The following is a 16346-nucleotide window of genomic DNA, read 5'->3' on the forward strand; positions in this document are numbered from 1 at the left end:
AGGTGTTACGTTATACGATTATTCCTTACTACCATAGGTCATACACTCGCACGTCATGTACATCACATAATAATATATTACAATATAATATGAATATGAATGTATTATATCTACTTGCGTCATGTTGTATTTTTCATCGTATACCTATATCATTAGTTTTATTGTTATGTCTGTACACTATACAGTAGTACATTTTTCTTCTGATTACCTAGAAAACTGAAAAAGGCACGAATTAATAATATTTATAGCACGTGTGCACATAATATTTTAGTGAATAAGCGCAGACCGTAAATACGTGTTTTTCGTTCACTCTGTATACTGCATGGCAGTTCATTGTTCGAAACACGTGGAAATGAAATATCACCAACATTATTATTTTTATTTTTGTTACAGTAGTCAGTACCTATTAATATAATTTAAGGAACTGGGCGACGATAATCGTCGATTATAATAATTATTATTATTGATTGTTTATCAATGGACAAATCAAATAATGTAAATTTGTTAAATTTGTTCTAATTCCTAAATAGCCAAAATCCAAAATACTTAATTTAAAATTTAAATGGAATACGTTCTGATTATCGTCTTTAAATTGGCGTACCACATCTCGGTTTTTTGCATCGAGACTTCCGACAATTTGCTATAACCACAGAACAAATATTTTTAATTTTTGAAGTATGTTTTATATAATACCCAAATCACTATGCATAATATTTTAACTTGTAAGCACATCACAAAGATTATACTATAGGTACTAAAGTTTAAAGGACATCAATCTGTTCAGCATAATATTCAACAGTTTGTCATATAGACATAGATATTGAGATATTGTATCTAGTCTAATTACTATATTATTAAATCTTATAGAATATTATATGAAATGAATAATTATATTCATTTATAGCCGGAATTCTAGTTTTTGGTACACAAATTCATCTTTATAATCCGAGTAATAATTATCTCGAATTTCTCAGGTTCTTAAACCATCAATCCTTTGTTTGCCCATCTTTTCAATCTTAGTTGTTTAGTTGTGAATAACCATTATTATAAAACATACTCTAATTGTAAATTGTTATTTGTAACTAATATTTTTTATTATTTATAACTTATTAGATTATACATTTAAATTTTAAATATAAACTAATAATTTAAAATTGTTGGGAAATAATAATTATAGATTTCTTTTCTACTTTTCTAGGTTTTATTTATAAATTATTTTCATACGTAATATAATCGGAACTCCATTTTTATTTATTTTAGCGTTTGCGTGCTTTTTAAGTTATTGATTTTTCTATACACATATTATTATAATAACAAAATAGTAATTGTTAAAAATAAAAATTAATATTAGTTATTAATGTTATTACATTAGGACTAACGGATTGTAGAATGTAGATACCTAAATAAAGTTATAGACATATATATTATTATTTATTATTATATTCACCTTAATTATATTATAGATAATAAAATATGTTGGTGTAAATTTACGACTTACCTACATTCAACATTTTTTATTGAAATATATTTTTTGTATATTTCATAAAAAAAAATACCTAAAAATATTCTATAGCCATTTAAGCAAGGAATAATTTTTTCAAAAAATAAATTTACCAATGCAATTATTATTGACAAAAATAAAATTTTAATATTATACCATTGTAAAGAAATATACATAGGTATATAATATATAATATATTAAACATTGAAACAGATGATATTGTATTTTATGATACAGCATCACAATTCACAATACATTTCATTTTATTAGAAATATGATTTATAACAATACGTCAATATTGCAATTGATTTTCTTCAGTTTTAAGAATAATACCATTGGTATCGGATATTCAGATCCCTTATACATTCATAATTAATGATTGAACTTACATCTTTAAATCTTTAATCATAAGCAAAACATTCTTTTTTAATGTAGAATGTAGATGTTAACTAATAATTACTAATGTTAATAATAAATACCGTAATTTGAAAAATAATATTTATATTATTTATTATAATGTAATAAATTAATTTAATATTTATATTATTATATTATTGATATCAATATTTTTGCACATTAACAATTAAGTATCCAGCATTTTTTGCTTATTTGACTTGGAGTAGTTGGACTAATGAAATTGAGACAAAATATTTCCATAAATAATGTAATTGTAATATGTTATAATAAAGTTTATAACTTTTAATATATTAAGAAAATGGCATAATTTGTAGTCTGACATTTGTTGATGTCTAAAATATAACAAAATTCTTTTCATCGTTTAAATAATAAGTTCAAATCACTTATAATATATAATATGTTTAACCAGCATCATATTGATATTTAATCATACTAATAATACTATTGTCTATTGGAATATTTAGGTGAGTAATTTCAACATTAGTGTTATGACAATTTGACGTTAAGTATATTCTAAATCTATTAATAGTTTATAATTCAATGATATAACTATAAACGGTTGAAAATTTAAAAATAATTTATAAACTAATTTTTTTATAAATTATATGTATGTATTGTAAAATCGACTAAAGCATAAAACATTAAACATAGTTTTTTAAGTTCAAACACACCCTGAGGATTACTGACAAAATCTATGTAATACATTGTCCACATCTTTGATATATCAAAGATCTTCAGCATCTTTAATATTCAATGTATATCTCTATCTGATATACATTGAATATTCACAATATTTGAATTTCTAAGCAAGTTATGATTATGTAAAAATTACTATTAATAAATGGTCAGAACTCAATTAACAGTTCAAATGTTGTAAGAAAATAACAGCTTACAAACACAGATATATTCCCTTAAGTTTTAAGAAAACGTTTATCATTTTAATATTGAAGTTAGCAACACAAAATTGTTTTAATAACATAAATTTGCTGTTTTGTATCTGTACAAGAAGATAACACACACATAAAAAATTATTAAAAAAAACAAGTAAATTTAACATGTCAACTTTTATAGCTACTAACTTACAGTTACTCATGAATAACAATGGATTTCATTTGTTATAATCTTAGACATTTTAGTTAAAATATTTTGAATTTATATATTATTTATATAGAATTAAAAAATAAAACATAATAATGTCATATAAAAAATTTATTTCAATACAAACAATAATTTAATAACATAATATATTTTTGTTAACAAGGAAATTTATAATTATTATGATGTTTTGTTTGATTTAAATTTTTTTCCATCTTTATTTTTATTTGTTTTAACTGTAGATTTATTTTTACGACTTTTATCATTTTTATAGTCATTATGGGTTCCTCCAAGTTTTCTACTAAACATCTTTTTGCCTACATCTCGTTTATGTCTCTTATCTTTGTTTTTCAAAAAATCTCTTAATATATCCCTTTTTTTAATAAATCTTGGATCTTGACTTCCTGTATAATTGGTTTTATTAAATTGAGGATCATAAAATTCTTCAGCATCTAAATAATAATAATAAATAATAAAAATAATTTATTAACCATACAGTATTAAATTAATTTGTTACCTTTGAATCTAGAATCATCTACTTTGAAAAAAAAGACTTCTCGCCAAACACCTCTAGATCCTAAAAATTTTCCTGAAGGCACTTCATCAGTCTCAGCATCAAAATGTTCTTTTTTATCTTCTAAATTATTTTCATCACTCTCCGAGTCACTAGAGTCGTCAATAAATGGATTACGACCAAATTTTTTTTGAGGTTTAGTTATTTTTTCTGATTGATATTCATTTTTGTCTACATCATAGTCAGCTATAAAACAAAAAGGTAAAAATAAGTAAATAATTTGTTAAAATATATATTATATTAAAACATTTTATGTGTTTATATTATAGCAACTTTGTGAAATTGATGTTTTAATGAAAAGTTGTTTAATATATGAAATGTAAATGGCTATTTTACAAAATGGTAACTTTTCATTTTCAGAAATAAAACATTCACTGCACATAGTTATTAATATTATAGTTTATTTAAGGTATAGGTATACAATGATTATTTATTATATTATATTTTTGACATATTTAGTACGATGCAAAATTGTATGTGTATTATATATTTAAGTATTAATAATTAAATCATAATATTAAAATATTTATACACAAAAAATAAAAATGAATATTAATGAAAATTTGTAAAATAAATTTTATATAAATATATGATAATTTGTTTATTGTATTTTACATCTTTAAAATAAGCACATCATCAAATTTTACAAGCACTTATAAACATATAACTAAATAACTTAGGCGGAGACCTCTGACTTTCTGACACAACTTGGACAGTTACACATAAATAATTCAATAATATCCATATAGTAGTCTAGCCACCTAGATATTTGAAATATGTAAATTGCCGTTTATGTTAAGTTCTATTTAATATTCACACATTTTAATCTTGGAAGTACATAGTGTCACAGCATGATACTACAAATTTTATTTTAAATGGAAATCTTGACAAACAAAAATAATCAACATTGTATGACTTTTCAAGTTGTATAGTGGGTTAGAGACTACTAAGTTGTTGGTATAAAAGTGCATGTCAATCAAAACAACTACTTAAATGCAGAGCATGAAATTTTGTAATTTGCTGATAGCACTCATCATCCTACTTAAAATGTCTTAAAATGTCTAAAAATAAATTATTGAACCATTATATAAACTTATTTTTTAATAAGTATTTAAAAAAAAATGTGTTTTGTATAATAAGATGACTTAAAAAATTATGAATATTTAATATTATTATACATAACTTAAGGTATCTTTAAATAAATAATATTAATAATTTTGTGCAGTGAATATTTTATTATACAAGGTAAAAGTGATCATTTTGTGAAATAGCAATTCATAAAATTAAAAACTTATTGTGAAAAAAATTGATTTAATAAAGTGGCTAAGATATGTACAGAGAGAAAATAATTTTATGTTACACATTTATAGAAAGAATTTAATTTAATTTTATTCATGGAACATTGTAAAAATAAAAAATTGACAATTGGTGGTATACACATTTTTAAGTAACTGTATGATTGAAACTAACATATCAATTATAATTTATTTTATAATTGTTTTTTGAAAATTAGTATGTTTTAAACTGTAGAAGTTCTATTAAATAAAATCTTAATTGATTATATGTGAAACTAGTGGAGTATCTAGAGGGGCACAGTGGCCATAGCCCGCCTTCATTAGTTGTATTTACATAAAATAGTTGGTTAATTTTTACTTTTGATAGTAAATTTGATAACATTTTAGTCAGTGTGTGCCCTCTCCCTTATAAAAACAATTTTGGATATGCCACTTTATGAAACAAAAATCTAATTAATGGCATTAATTAAATTACAATTTTGAGATAAAATCATAATTTTTTTATTTAACTCACTTTTATCAGAAGATTGAAATAAGCTAGTAAAACTAAATTGATTTTGAGTACTAAACACATCTTTTAGTTTATCACCAACTTTGTAATATTTATCTGTATCAACAACTGCTTCAGCTACAACTTTGTTCTGTTCTACTTTTTGCTTTTTAGGTCGTTTTTGTTTTGGTAGTTCTGGTTTATCTTTAACATATTTTTTATGTTCTTCTTGTGTTGGATCATATCTTACCATGTTAAATCTAAATCATAAAAAATTAATTGTTTAACATATACTATATGTCTTTAATAAATTAATTTATAGCATTAGTTATAATTACTTTTTATTAAAACTAATATTTATTAAAAACAAAATACATTTATAGAACTTTCATTTACTTGAATATTAATATCTATACAAGGTTGATATTTCAAATCTGATAAATTGAATTAAAAAAAAAAATCCTCCAACCTTATGTTTTTTTTTTTGTTAAAGCAACATTATTATTTAGTCAAATCTGTTTTATCTTATTTGAATACCAAATTATCGAGATTTTTTATAATACTCTAAGTCAGTTTCATAAAAAAAAAATGTTGATTTTGTGAAAAGTCTTATAAGCTTAGTATAGTAAATATAATTGCAATGTTAACAATGTAGAGTTTATCAGCTAAACCTAATTATAAAGTTTTGACAATTTAAATTTATCATATAAAATATGGTACCTAGTATTTTTAATTTACATTATGTTTTATATATTACTGAATAAAAACATTAAAATACTCAGGAAATGAAGACACAAATTCTAGAGTATTTAAAATAGATTTGTTTCAAAAAATCTTACATTTCGTCTCCTTTAGCCTTATTAGGTTTAGTAATTGATCGTCCAATCACATCTTCTAAAATATTCATTTGTTTTTCTATCTCATCATCGCTCAATTTTTCAGTAGTTTCTTGTTCTTCAAAAAATCGTTTATCCATTACAAATCTATCATCTCCAGTAGCTTTAGATGTTTGCATATGGAACAACTAATATAATACATAAATAATAGCAATTCAATTAAAATAAAATATATATTATTGTATAATATTATATTAAGTACATTTAAAAAAAATGTATATTGTTACTCGAAAATAAAAAATATATACATAAATGCAATGTATACATGATAAAGTAACAATATCTACAAAAATGTGTCACCTTTTTGCCTTTTTCACCTTCAAATCTTAATTTTAGCTTGTAATCTGATACTAACTCTCCTTTATTTTCATGATCACTAGCATCATCATCATCATCATCATCAAACAATGAAATCTTTTGTTTAGATAATTGCAAATCATTTTTTTGATGATCACCATCTTCATCAAATTTTATTCTCCTGTTCAATGATTCTCCCTAGAAATACAATTATAATTAACCTTTTATTATTTATTTTCAGTTTCAGTTAAGATAGCTTATAGCAATGTCCTGCTATAACTAAGACAATAAGCTACGTTAAATTAAATTAAACTTTTAATAATAACATTTTTAAACTTAATGATATAACATAAAGTAATTTATTTCAATACATTTTTAATTTTCTCAATAAAATTAAACATTGTGATTTACATAGTAAAATTAACCTAAAAAGGCTACTGTCACTTATTTGTAAATCAAGTTATAAGGCCTAAAATTTAAAATGCTGATACAATGTTTCATGTACTGATAGAACCAATAGTATATTTTTATGAATAATATCTTAAAAAGCATTGAAAAATAAAAACTGTTTTTAAAATATTTAATAATTAAAATCACTAACTTATATATTTTTTTAAACAATTTATATGTTTCAAATTAATAAGTCAAATACAGTGAAAATAAAATATGAAATATGTTTCAACATTATATACCTATGAGAAAATATATAAAATATAAATTGTACAATAATCTATGAAAAATTCTCTATTAATAATGGGTAATATATTTTGAATAAAGTAGGTTTATTAAAAAATTTAAATATACAAAAATACCAATCTTTGTAAACAATTACTTAATAGTTGAATTGTAAAATAATTAACATTATAACTTTTTATTCAGCGAATTAATGAATAAATAAAATTCTATATTGAAACAAGTAAAATATTATAGGTTACACACATTTTGAAAAAACAATGTTTGATAGATAAGGTACCTTTAGTGCATTTGCAATTGCACACTTTTGTTCTTGTAACGTTTTCCATTTTTCAGCCAATGCATTCTGACGTTTGGCTTCGGCTTCTTGAGTTTTAACGGCACTTTTTACTTCTACACAAATTAAAAAAAAATCAATGAAAAATAACATCTAATGAAAGCTGAATGATACAAAGCTGTTTATTTTTTTATATTACCATTTCCTTTGGATTTTTTAACCGATCCGATTCCTTGAAAAGCCGGTAAATTCCTTCTGTGTGTTGATTCTGCTTCGTCACCTTTCACGTTCATCTTTAAGGGTTTCGCCAAAAAGCTTTTATAGGCGGACAAAAGGTTACAATCAATTATTGTTGCATAGTTTAAACTCGTATTTTAAGTTTAAGTTGAAAAAAACAACGCGGTTTTGTTTACATTTTACACACATGAGTGATAACATTTATCAAAAGAGTAATATTATTATGCTCATAAATTGAAGTTATAAACGCCCTAACCCTGGTTTTGTGTTAATACCACTATTAAAGAATATAACCACAAAATGAAGTTAAAAACCGGCCACCGAAGCATGATTGACGATTGTTCTATTGTGAAGTCTGGACATTTTGCACTTTGACACTTTGTGTTGGTCTTTCGTCCGATAAACACTTACTAAAGGACCGCCTTTTCGGTTCTCACCAGTACAAATTTTTCTCGAAGCAACGCCCACCAAACAACGGTCAGTACAACAACATACTATTCTGCAACCGTTTTCTTTTCCTTTTCTCACGAAATCTGATCTCACTGTATTCCTTCGCTGTCCATCACCTCGCGGCCGCTACACAATATCAAACACCCCTGCGATCTCCTTACTTGTTTTACATGTTCATTTGCTCGATACTAACAGCCTTTCAAATCCTCATCAGACTAGCCATGGGCGATCCAAATGCCGAACGTACTTTCATCATGATCAAGCCCGATGGTGTTCAGCGTGGACTTGTTGGTAAGATCATCAAACGTTTCGAGACCAAGGGATTCAAACTGGTCGCTATGAAATTCGTCTGGGTGAGTTATAACAATGGTCATAAGCCGTAAAATACATGGTAAATTTGGATCTAAATACTGATTGTGATCTATCATATTGTAACTGGTAATCGTAATTGGAGAAGCGACTACAAATTTTAACACTAATCCAATCCATTTTTTAAGATTATTAGTTTCTTTTACACCGGTTATATCAATTTATGTTGAAATTTAAAATGTTATGAAATATTATTTATGATTATTTACAATTTATGTCTAGACATATAATTGTTGTAACAATGTGTTTTTCCCATCACATAGGTACCAGAAGTAATATCAGTGCATTACTTATTTTTAGGTTATGGTAATGTTTACTAATAGATTTAATTTGATTTTCCGGATCTAAACATAATTATTTTGGATTTTGTTTATTACTAGAAATTAAAATTTATTTTAAGTAAGATTTTTTGTATTCGTTTTTTTTATTTATTAAACCATAAATACTAGTTATTGTAAAGATACTTAATTAAATTATTTTTAACAAATTCAAGTTAGATTATTAAAAATTACTTAATGCTAGTAATTAATTTCAATTCAGACAAAAATTGATTTTATTAAATTTGTTAGAAGAAAAAAAATTTAGATAGCTTTCATTTCTTGTATGTCTTAACTACTTCATTGATATTATTTGGTCTTAAAATTTAGTTATTTCTGTAGTAAGATTCAGATATAATTAAAAAAAAAAAATAACTTGGGTTTTTATTGTTAATATATATAACTGTTTTCATTTTATATTTTGGGACTTATCCAATTTACATTTTTTTGTCCAAAAATAAATTTGATTATTCCTGGGCTCGAATAAACTTGTGATTTTAAAATGTAGTGTTGGTAAGGTTAGGTTAGTTAATTAATAACTATAATATAAAATATTTTTATACATATAAATTAACATTTGTTTGAAGTTTTTTAGACAATAGTATAAATAAACCTCTTGAAAGTTATGTATGAGCATGTTTTTTAAATTGTATTGTTAATAATACATTAAATAATTGTTAAAAATCTTAATTTTTATATGTGTAGCCTTCTGAAGAATTGTTGAAGAAGCACTATGCTGATCTTTCCAGTAAAGCATTCTTCCCTGGTCTTATTAAGTATATGTCATCTGGACCTGTTGTCCCCATGGTATGTTGTATTATATTAATTTACACATATATTTGATTAATTAATTAATACCATTTAAAAAATTTTAGGTATGGGAAGGATTAGATGCTGTGAAAACTGGACGTTTCATTCTTGGTGCTACTGACCCAAAAAACTCAAACCCTGGAACAATTAGAGGAGATTTATGTATCCAAGTTGGCCGGTAAATATTATATAATAATTGTTTTAATTTATTTTTACAGTTTTTCATTTTACTATTTTATGTTTTAATATTTTTAGTAATATTATTCATGGATCGGATGCTGTAGAATCTGCTAACAAAGAAATTGCATTATGGTTCACTGAAAAAGAAGTGGTCCCATGGACAAAGGCTATTGACTCGTGGGTCTATGAATAAATATAATAAACATGGTATTAATATTTAAGTAATATGCGAGCTTAAATAAAACCTAATTTAGGGTTTGTACTTGTAATTCATCATTCATATTAATAAATACTTTGATATAAAATAATGTTGTCCTATATCTTGTAATTTGTAAGTATTCCAATTATAATCAACTCATGTTATCCTCATACTCTCTTAAGGGGATTGGAAGCAGTAACTTTTTGTCTTTATCTAACACTCGTGGAATAGCTATACGCCTGACAAAAATTAAGGTACTTCTAGTTGTTCGATTTAAAATATGTAAAGATGTTTTAATTGGTATACAAGTTTATTTTGCATCGGTTGAAGCACTTTTTCGATTGTTTCATTATTTAAAATAAATATTTTAAATTTTATAAATTTGTCAATTTTTATTATTAAAAATATGCCTCGACCAATGCAAAGTTAACTTGTATACCAATTCAATTATCTTTATATATTTTAAATCGAACAACTAGATGTACCTAAATTTTTGTCAGACGCGTATAGCTATTTTTCCTATGTTCCATGTGTATAAGACAGACAGAAAATCACTGCTTCCAATCCCCTTATCAAGATTTTTGATCTAGAGATACAGATTCCGACTACTTTTATTATTAAACAATTTTGATACAAGATTTATCTTGATTTTAATCAAATATCTTAAAATGGTAGTCTAAATCATGAGATGGTGATTTATCTAAAAATATAATTATATAAACTAATATATTTAAAATACATTTTTAAGATATCTTAATATTTGTTTGTGTTTCCTCTAGTCAGTTGTTACTTGGTGGCCTATACTTTATTTGAGTTGTTGAATGACTTTCATTGTTAGGGTCCCATATCTACCATATGTTTCAACTGAGGTAGAATCATCAAACTTGAGCGACAAACCGGTCCGTCATACAATAGGGCTGCCTTCCCTTCTTAGTACTGACTATAGATATTAAGTTGACTCACTGACGTCAACCTAGATATTTTCATCTCTCCTAGGTGGTTAGGTTAATCTAACCTACCCTGGTGGACTTGGGGTTGAAAAAAATAGTTTTTTCTACTCTAAATACTTTTTGTTAATTTTCTAAACATTTTATAATTATATGCTATAAAAACCAAACCATGGTTGTATATGACTATTGTTATGAATGATTGTTTATTTTATACAAAAAATTACGATAAAATGTTATGCTTTTTTTTAAACATTTACGTATAAAAAGGTTCAAACAAAATTATTTGTTTAAAACATGTTCCAACACATGGTGGTCTTGACATTGATGGATAATGAAAATTATAAAAACTGCCCGATGCAGTGATGCCTATATTATACAAATAGTGGTATAGTTTTACATGTTATGTACATTTATCAATAATATCAATTATAGTTAGGTACAGCCTAAAATCGTAAATTCATAAATTTAAATGACATCATTTAATGTTTGGAAATAAAATTATGTTTTAAAAATAGTTTATGTTCTTTACAATTTAAATCTCTAAAATCTTGTTAAATAGTAGGTATACTAATGAGTAATGACTAATACAAATATACATTTGATTTTGTATGATCTATTACTTTTTAAGTGTATTTTTACAATATTCTTCTTTGGTAAGATTTGTTACTTCATATTTACTATATATTTTTTTAGCTTGATAGAGACCGGTGTGCTATAAAAACAAATAAATCATAGTCATATATTATATTTCAATAAGTATTGGAATAATTATTCATTAGATTTTTACTAAAAAATTTGTTCAGGATTGAATTTAAATTGGAGAACCTTAACGCTCTATTATAATTTATTATATGATAATACCATAATAGTACCTATACAAAAACTAGTGATCTCTTACAATCATAGTCCGTAGGCCGAAGATTAAATATTATATTTATATGTCAAATACTAAATCATAAAAAAGCCATAATAAAATACTGAAGTTTATTCTTATTCTTAAGACAATAATAAAGCATTATGACATACTGATGTGGTATTTGGAGAAAAAAAGCTCCATACCAACTAAATACATTATTCACTATTTTATTATGATTTACATAATTAAATATAATCATTACATTTATCTATGTAACACTTCTTTAACATATCTTAAAAGTATAGCTGCAGTCTGTATTTAAAATTGTCAATAACTGCCATTTGTCATTTGTACCTACATAATTTAAAAAATGTTAAAGGATAAAGATTTAAAATAATTGTCATTTGTATATAATTTAAATAATTTATTTTTAATAATAATAATAATTTTTTAATTTTAAAATACAAATGATAAATGACAATTATTTTAAATTTTTATCCTCAATATTTTTTTAAATTATGTAGGTATTAGGTAAGTGTAAATGATAATAAATTATTGACAATGTTAAATGCAGATTGCAGCTATATATACTTATAGATATGCTAAAGAAGTGTTTCATAGATAAATGTAATGACTAATGATTATATATTTATATTTAAATATTTAATTATGTAAATCATAATAAAATAACGAAAATGTATTTAGCTGGTACAAGGCTTTTTTTTCTTAGATTCATTGACGTCTGACATCAATTATCCTTATCTGTAACGTCTAACGAAATTATGACATCCAGTAAGGCGCTGTATGTTGAAGGTCAGGCGTGTATTTTTATAGCCATCGTCTTGCCCCTTAAAAACGATTTACTTGGCAAAACTACTTTTTCGTAGTCGAATCAGAATCTATACGATGTTATAATCGAGTTAACTATTTAGTTTCGTAATTATTTGGTTTTGTTTGATAGGTATTAAACTTGTTACAATAAATTTTTATAAATACGATTGTATTAATAAGTAAGACTACGAAATAAGAATACACTTCTTGAATATGGTAAGGTATGAAAATCATTGATTCTTGTAAAAACATACGAGTGTAGACTGTTGATTCAAGGTTAAACTTTTTGATTTTTAACTTGCGAGGTTTGGCATTGTACTTCGTAGCCACCAAAATATTTTAAACAAACGCTATTATTTAATATATTTTATTGTCGCTACAAAATATTTGACATTTTGAGCATTTACTCATTTTACTCCCCCCCCCCATTAAATTTTACCATAGAATAATTAACTTATTAGTTATTGCTTATCAAATAAACATGCAATATTATTTATCATTAAGATTTTAAAGTTAATTTTGGTTTGACAAACATCTTTTTGGTAAAACACTAATAATTATTTTCAAACTATTAATAGGTTGTTTTTTCAGTGATATTTCACCGAAAAACTATTCTAAGCGATATTATGACTGATAGGAGAATCAAAAAGGCCGCAGATTATGTTATATAAAGTCAGTATAGTGAACGACAACGTAGGGTCCTTTAGGGCTCTAGATAATAAAAAAATAAATTAAATGACATGAAATAAAATTTGTTACTCACTTGATTTTGGTATTGGTCCGATAGGCCCAAAACACAAGTTTTACGTAGCTTATATATATCATCGTCGTCATTGCAAATATCCGTATCGCAACTATCAGCCCCGTTCGCTGCCATCGACGTAGTCGTTTTATGTCCAGTTTTTTCCTGGTCCCGCTCATCACGGTTACGTCCGGTTTCGGCATTGTTCTGTCTAAATTCGGCATTATTTGCTCCGGTTTCAACATTACCTTCTCCGGTTTTGGCATTGTACGCCACGGTTTTAGGCTTATCTGCACTGTTTTCAACCTGATCCCGTTTGGTTTCTACCAGATCTTCGTTGTTTTTTACCGGATCTTGTTTATCAAAATCAAGATCTTTTCTGGTGCCCGGATTTAATGCGTTTTTACCACCGCCGTCGTCTTGTTCGTCTACAGGTACATGGGGGCCGCTAATGGTCTCTGTGGCCGTCCTCTTCGTTTCGATCGGTTCGTTTATCCCGCCGCGGGTGGCCGTTAGCGAAGCATCTTCATGGTAGTCGATTGCCGGTGAGATCAGGGTTTCCGACGGCGGCGTCATTAAGTTATTCATATTTTCGCCCCGCCCAGGTTTGTCAACGTCGTTTCCAGTACGTGTGTCTTTTGGTTTTTCCACGACAGCGTAACCGGTTTTCGTTCTTGAGGTTTTTGATTTTTCCATAGCAACTCCACCGTTTTTCGTCCCGGTGATTTTTGGTTTTTCCACTACAGCGTCACCATTTTTTATTCCTGAGGTTTTCGATTTTTCCACAGTAGCTCCACCGTTTTTCGTTCTCGAGGCTTTTGATTTTTCCATAGCAACTCCATCGTTTTTCGTCCCGGTGATTTTTGGCTTTTCTATTACAACGTCACCTTTTCTTATTCCTGAGATTTTCGATTTTTCTATATCAGCGTCACCGTTTTTCGTCCTCAAGGTTTTCAACTTTTCCATATTAACTCCACCGTTTTTTGTCCCGGTGATTTTTGGTTTTTCCACTACAGCGTCACCATTTTTTATTCCTGAGGTTTTCGATTTTTCCACAGTAGCTCCACCGTTTTTCGTTCTCGAGGCTTTAGATTTTTCCATAGCAGCATCCCTGTTTATTTTCCCGGGACTTTTAGACTTTTCTATGATATCGCTGTCGCCGAGAACGGTTCCTTTGCCGTTTAACGACTTTTCATGTTTGTTATCGCGTCCCTCGACGTTCGTTAAAGTAGGTTTCCTCCGAGGTTCACTCGTTCCCAATTCTCTTGGCAGCACTCCGGTCGGTCCCGATTTCCGAATTTTATTCGAGGTCTTCGCGGACACTGGATCGACGAATTTTTTCCGATTGTCCTTTATCGTTGCTGTCCACCGGACTTTACTATTCCTAGTATCGGACGTCGGTTCACCTACATTTGATTTTGACTTTCCTGTATCGGTCTTAACCAACACGCCCGTTTTCGATTCGCCGACTGTGGCTTGTTTGCGTCGAGATACGTCTTTAGGAAGTTGAATAGTTACTCCTCCGTGGACTGCGTCGCCCCGTTGTCGCGATCTCATTTTATTTACGACGTCGTCGCCGACCACCGGTTGTCGCGGTATTGGGTCCCGTGACTTATTCATCGTGGCGTTAACGTTTTTATTCTTGCTGGATATGTGGCTTTCACCTACGGTTTTTCGGGTGTCCGGTATCTTAGGTGCGTAGCTGGTCCTAATTATGTTGGCCGGTCGTCTTTGGCCTGTCCGAGAGCCGATTGTTTTTTCGATCTGAACTCTGCGTGCAGTGTCATGCGAGCTCGCAGTTCCCCGATCCTTTTCATCGGGTAACGAAATATTCGGTTTCGGACGACCGGAAACTTTGTTCACCGCTTTAGGATTCACTCCACTTTTAACGCCATCCGACGACGTATGTCCTTTGTCTACCGTGGCAGCGTCAGTGCGACGCTCAAACTTCGGGAATTTTTTATTCCGCGACGCCTGCACCGGTGGATTCGATTTGCCACTGTCGCAATAGTCATAGTTGAGTTTACCGGAGGTCAACAACCGCGCCGCCAAAGCCCCGCGACGTCGTCGCTCAGCTTCGGCTTTGGCACTCAACGCGGTCGTCTTTACGGCGTGCTCCACTCCTGGCAAACCACCTGTCGCTTTGGCTGCAGTCAACATTTCAGCCACGGCGTTCGCCACGCCCAAACGTATGTGATCGCCGTGAGTGTGTTGTTCCGATGTACCTCCGTCAGCGGTCCCAAATTGGCTCGAAATCTCTTCCAATAGCCGTTTGGCTAGACCACTGTCGTCGTCGGCTTTTGGCGAGTCTTTGCGACCGCCACACACTGCGTTCAAAATATGACTTGTAACGATTTCGGCAACTAGCCGAACGAACTCAACGGTGTTCACGTACTCCTTGTCTGCGACCCTGACTTGTTTCGGTCGACGGTATTCTGCCTGCGCTGATTCCAAATCGTTGATTATTTCGTAGGTCGTTAGCAGATAGTGATTCAATTGCCTGTACGTTTACATACATAAATTGTATAATTATATAAACTAATGAAATTCACAATTTTAGCACATTGTTTGATTGACAATTTTTTTTATACCTATATCAAAATAATTCTTTATCTTATTGTAGTTATAGTAGTAAATAAAAATGTTGATTACTTTAATCTTCTCCTCTCCCAAGTTTTTTCTGGCTAAGACCTTGCTTAGCATTGCATAGTTAGGTACCTATAATATACTTGAAGTACACGTAAATATAGGGTCCAAGGATTCATGTATTGGGTTTAATAGGTTTTTTTAGTGACATTTTATAAATTAAAATATTTCAACTACTAAGAACCTCGTTTTAAAATCTTATAAATGATACAATATATGAATAT

At 28.0% G+C, this 16346-nt stretch overlaps 2 protein-coding genes across 4 annotated transcripts; one reads left to right on the forward strand and one right to left on the reverse strand.

Annotated features, from left to right (window-relative positions):
• Positions 1–3178: 3178 nt before the first annotated feature.
• On the reverse strand, positions 3179–7958 carry LOC113560596 (nucleolar protein 8-like). The gene is made up of 7 exons (XM_026966573.1): positions 7735–7958; positions 7539–7651; positions 6569–6763; positions 6212–6396; positions 5397–5632; positions 3531–3773; positions 3179–3465 (listed from the first exon to the last, which is right to left on the reverse strand). The coding sequence occupies exons 1-7, from the start codon at positions 7826–7828 to the stop codon at positions 3194–3196; spliced, it is 1338 nt and encodes a 445-aa protein (XP_026822374.1). The 5' UTR covers positions 7829–7958; the 3' UTR covers positions 3179–3193.
• Positions 7959–8095: 137 nt separating this feature from the next.
• Positions 8096–10206, forward strand: LOC113560597 (nucleoside diphosphate kinase-like). Of its 3 annotated transcripts, none has more exons than XM_026966575.1 (5): positions 8096–8249; positions 8437–8575; positions 9614–9715; positions 9784–9896; positions 9974–10206. In XM_026966575.1, exons 2-5 carry the CDS (start codon positions 8444–8446, stop codon positions 10089–10091), a joined length of 465 nt encoding a protein of 154 aa, XP_026822376.1. In that variant the 5' UTR covers positions 8096–8249; positions 8437–8443; the 3' UTR covers positions 10092–10206. The 3 variants fall into 3 exon arrangements, with proteins under 3 accessions (XP_026822376.1, XP_026822377.1, XP_026822375.1); XM_026966576.1 differs by having other exon boundaries at positions 8107–8249; positions 8418–8575; XM_026966574.1 differs by having other exon boundaries at positions 8154–8575.
• The last annotated feature ends 6140 nt before the right edge of the window (positions 10207–16346 follow it).

This window comes from Rhopalosiphum maidis, chromosome 4, assembly GCF_003676215.2.
Source record: "Rhopalosiphum maidis isolate BTI-1 chromosome 4, ASM367621v3, whole genome shotgun sequence".
NCBI classification, from domain to species: Eukaryota; Metazoa; Arthropoda; class Insecta; order Hemiptera; family Aphididae; genus Rhopalosiphum; species Rhopalosiphum maidis.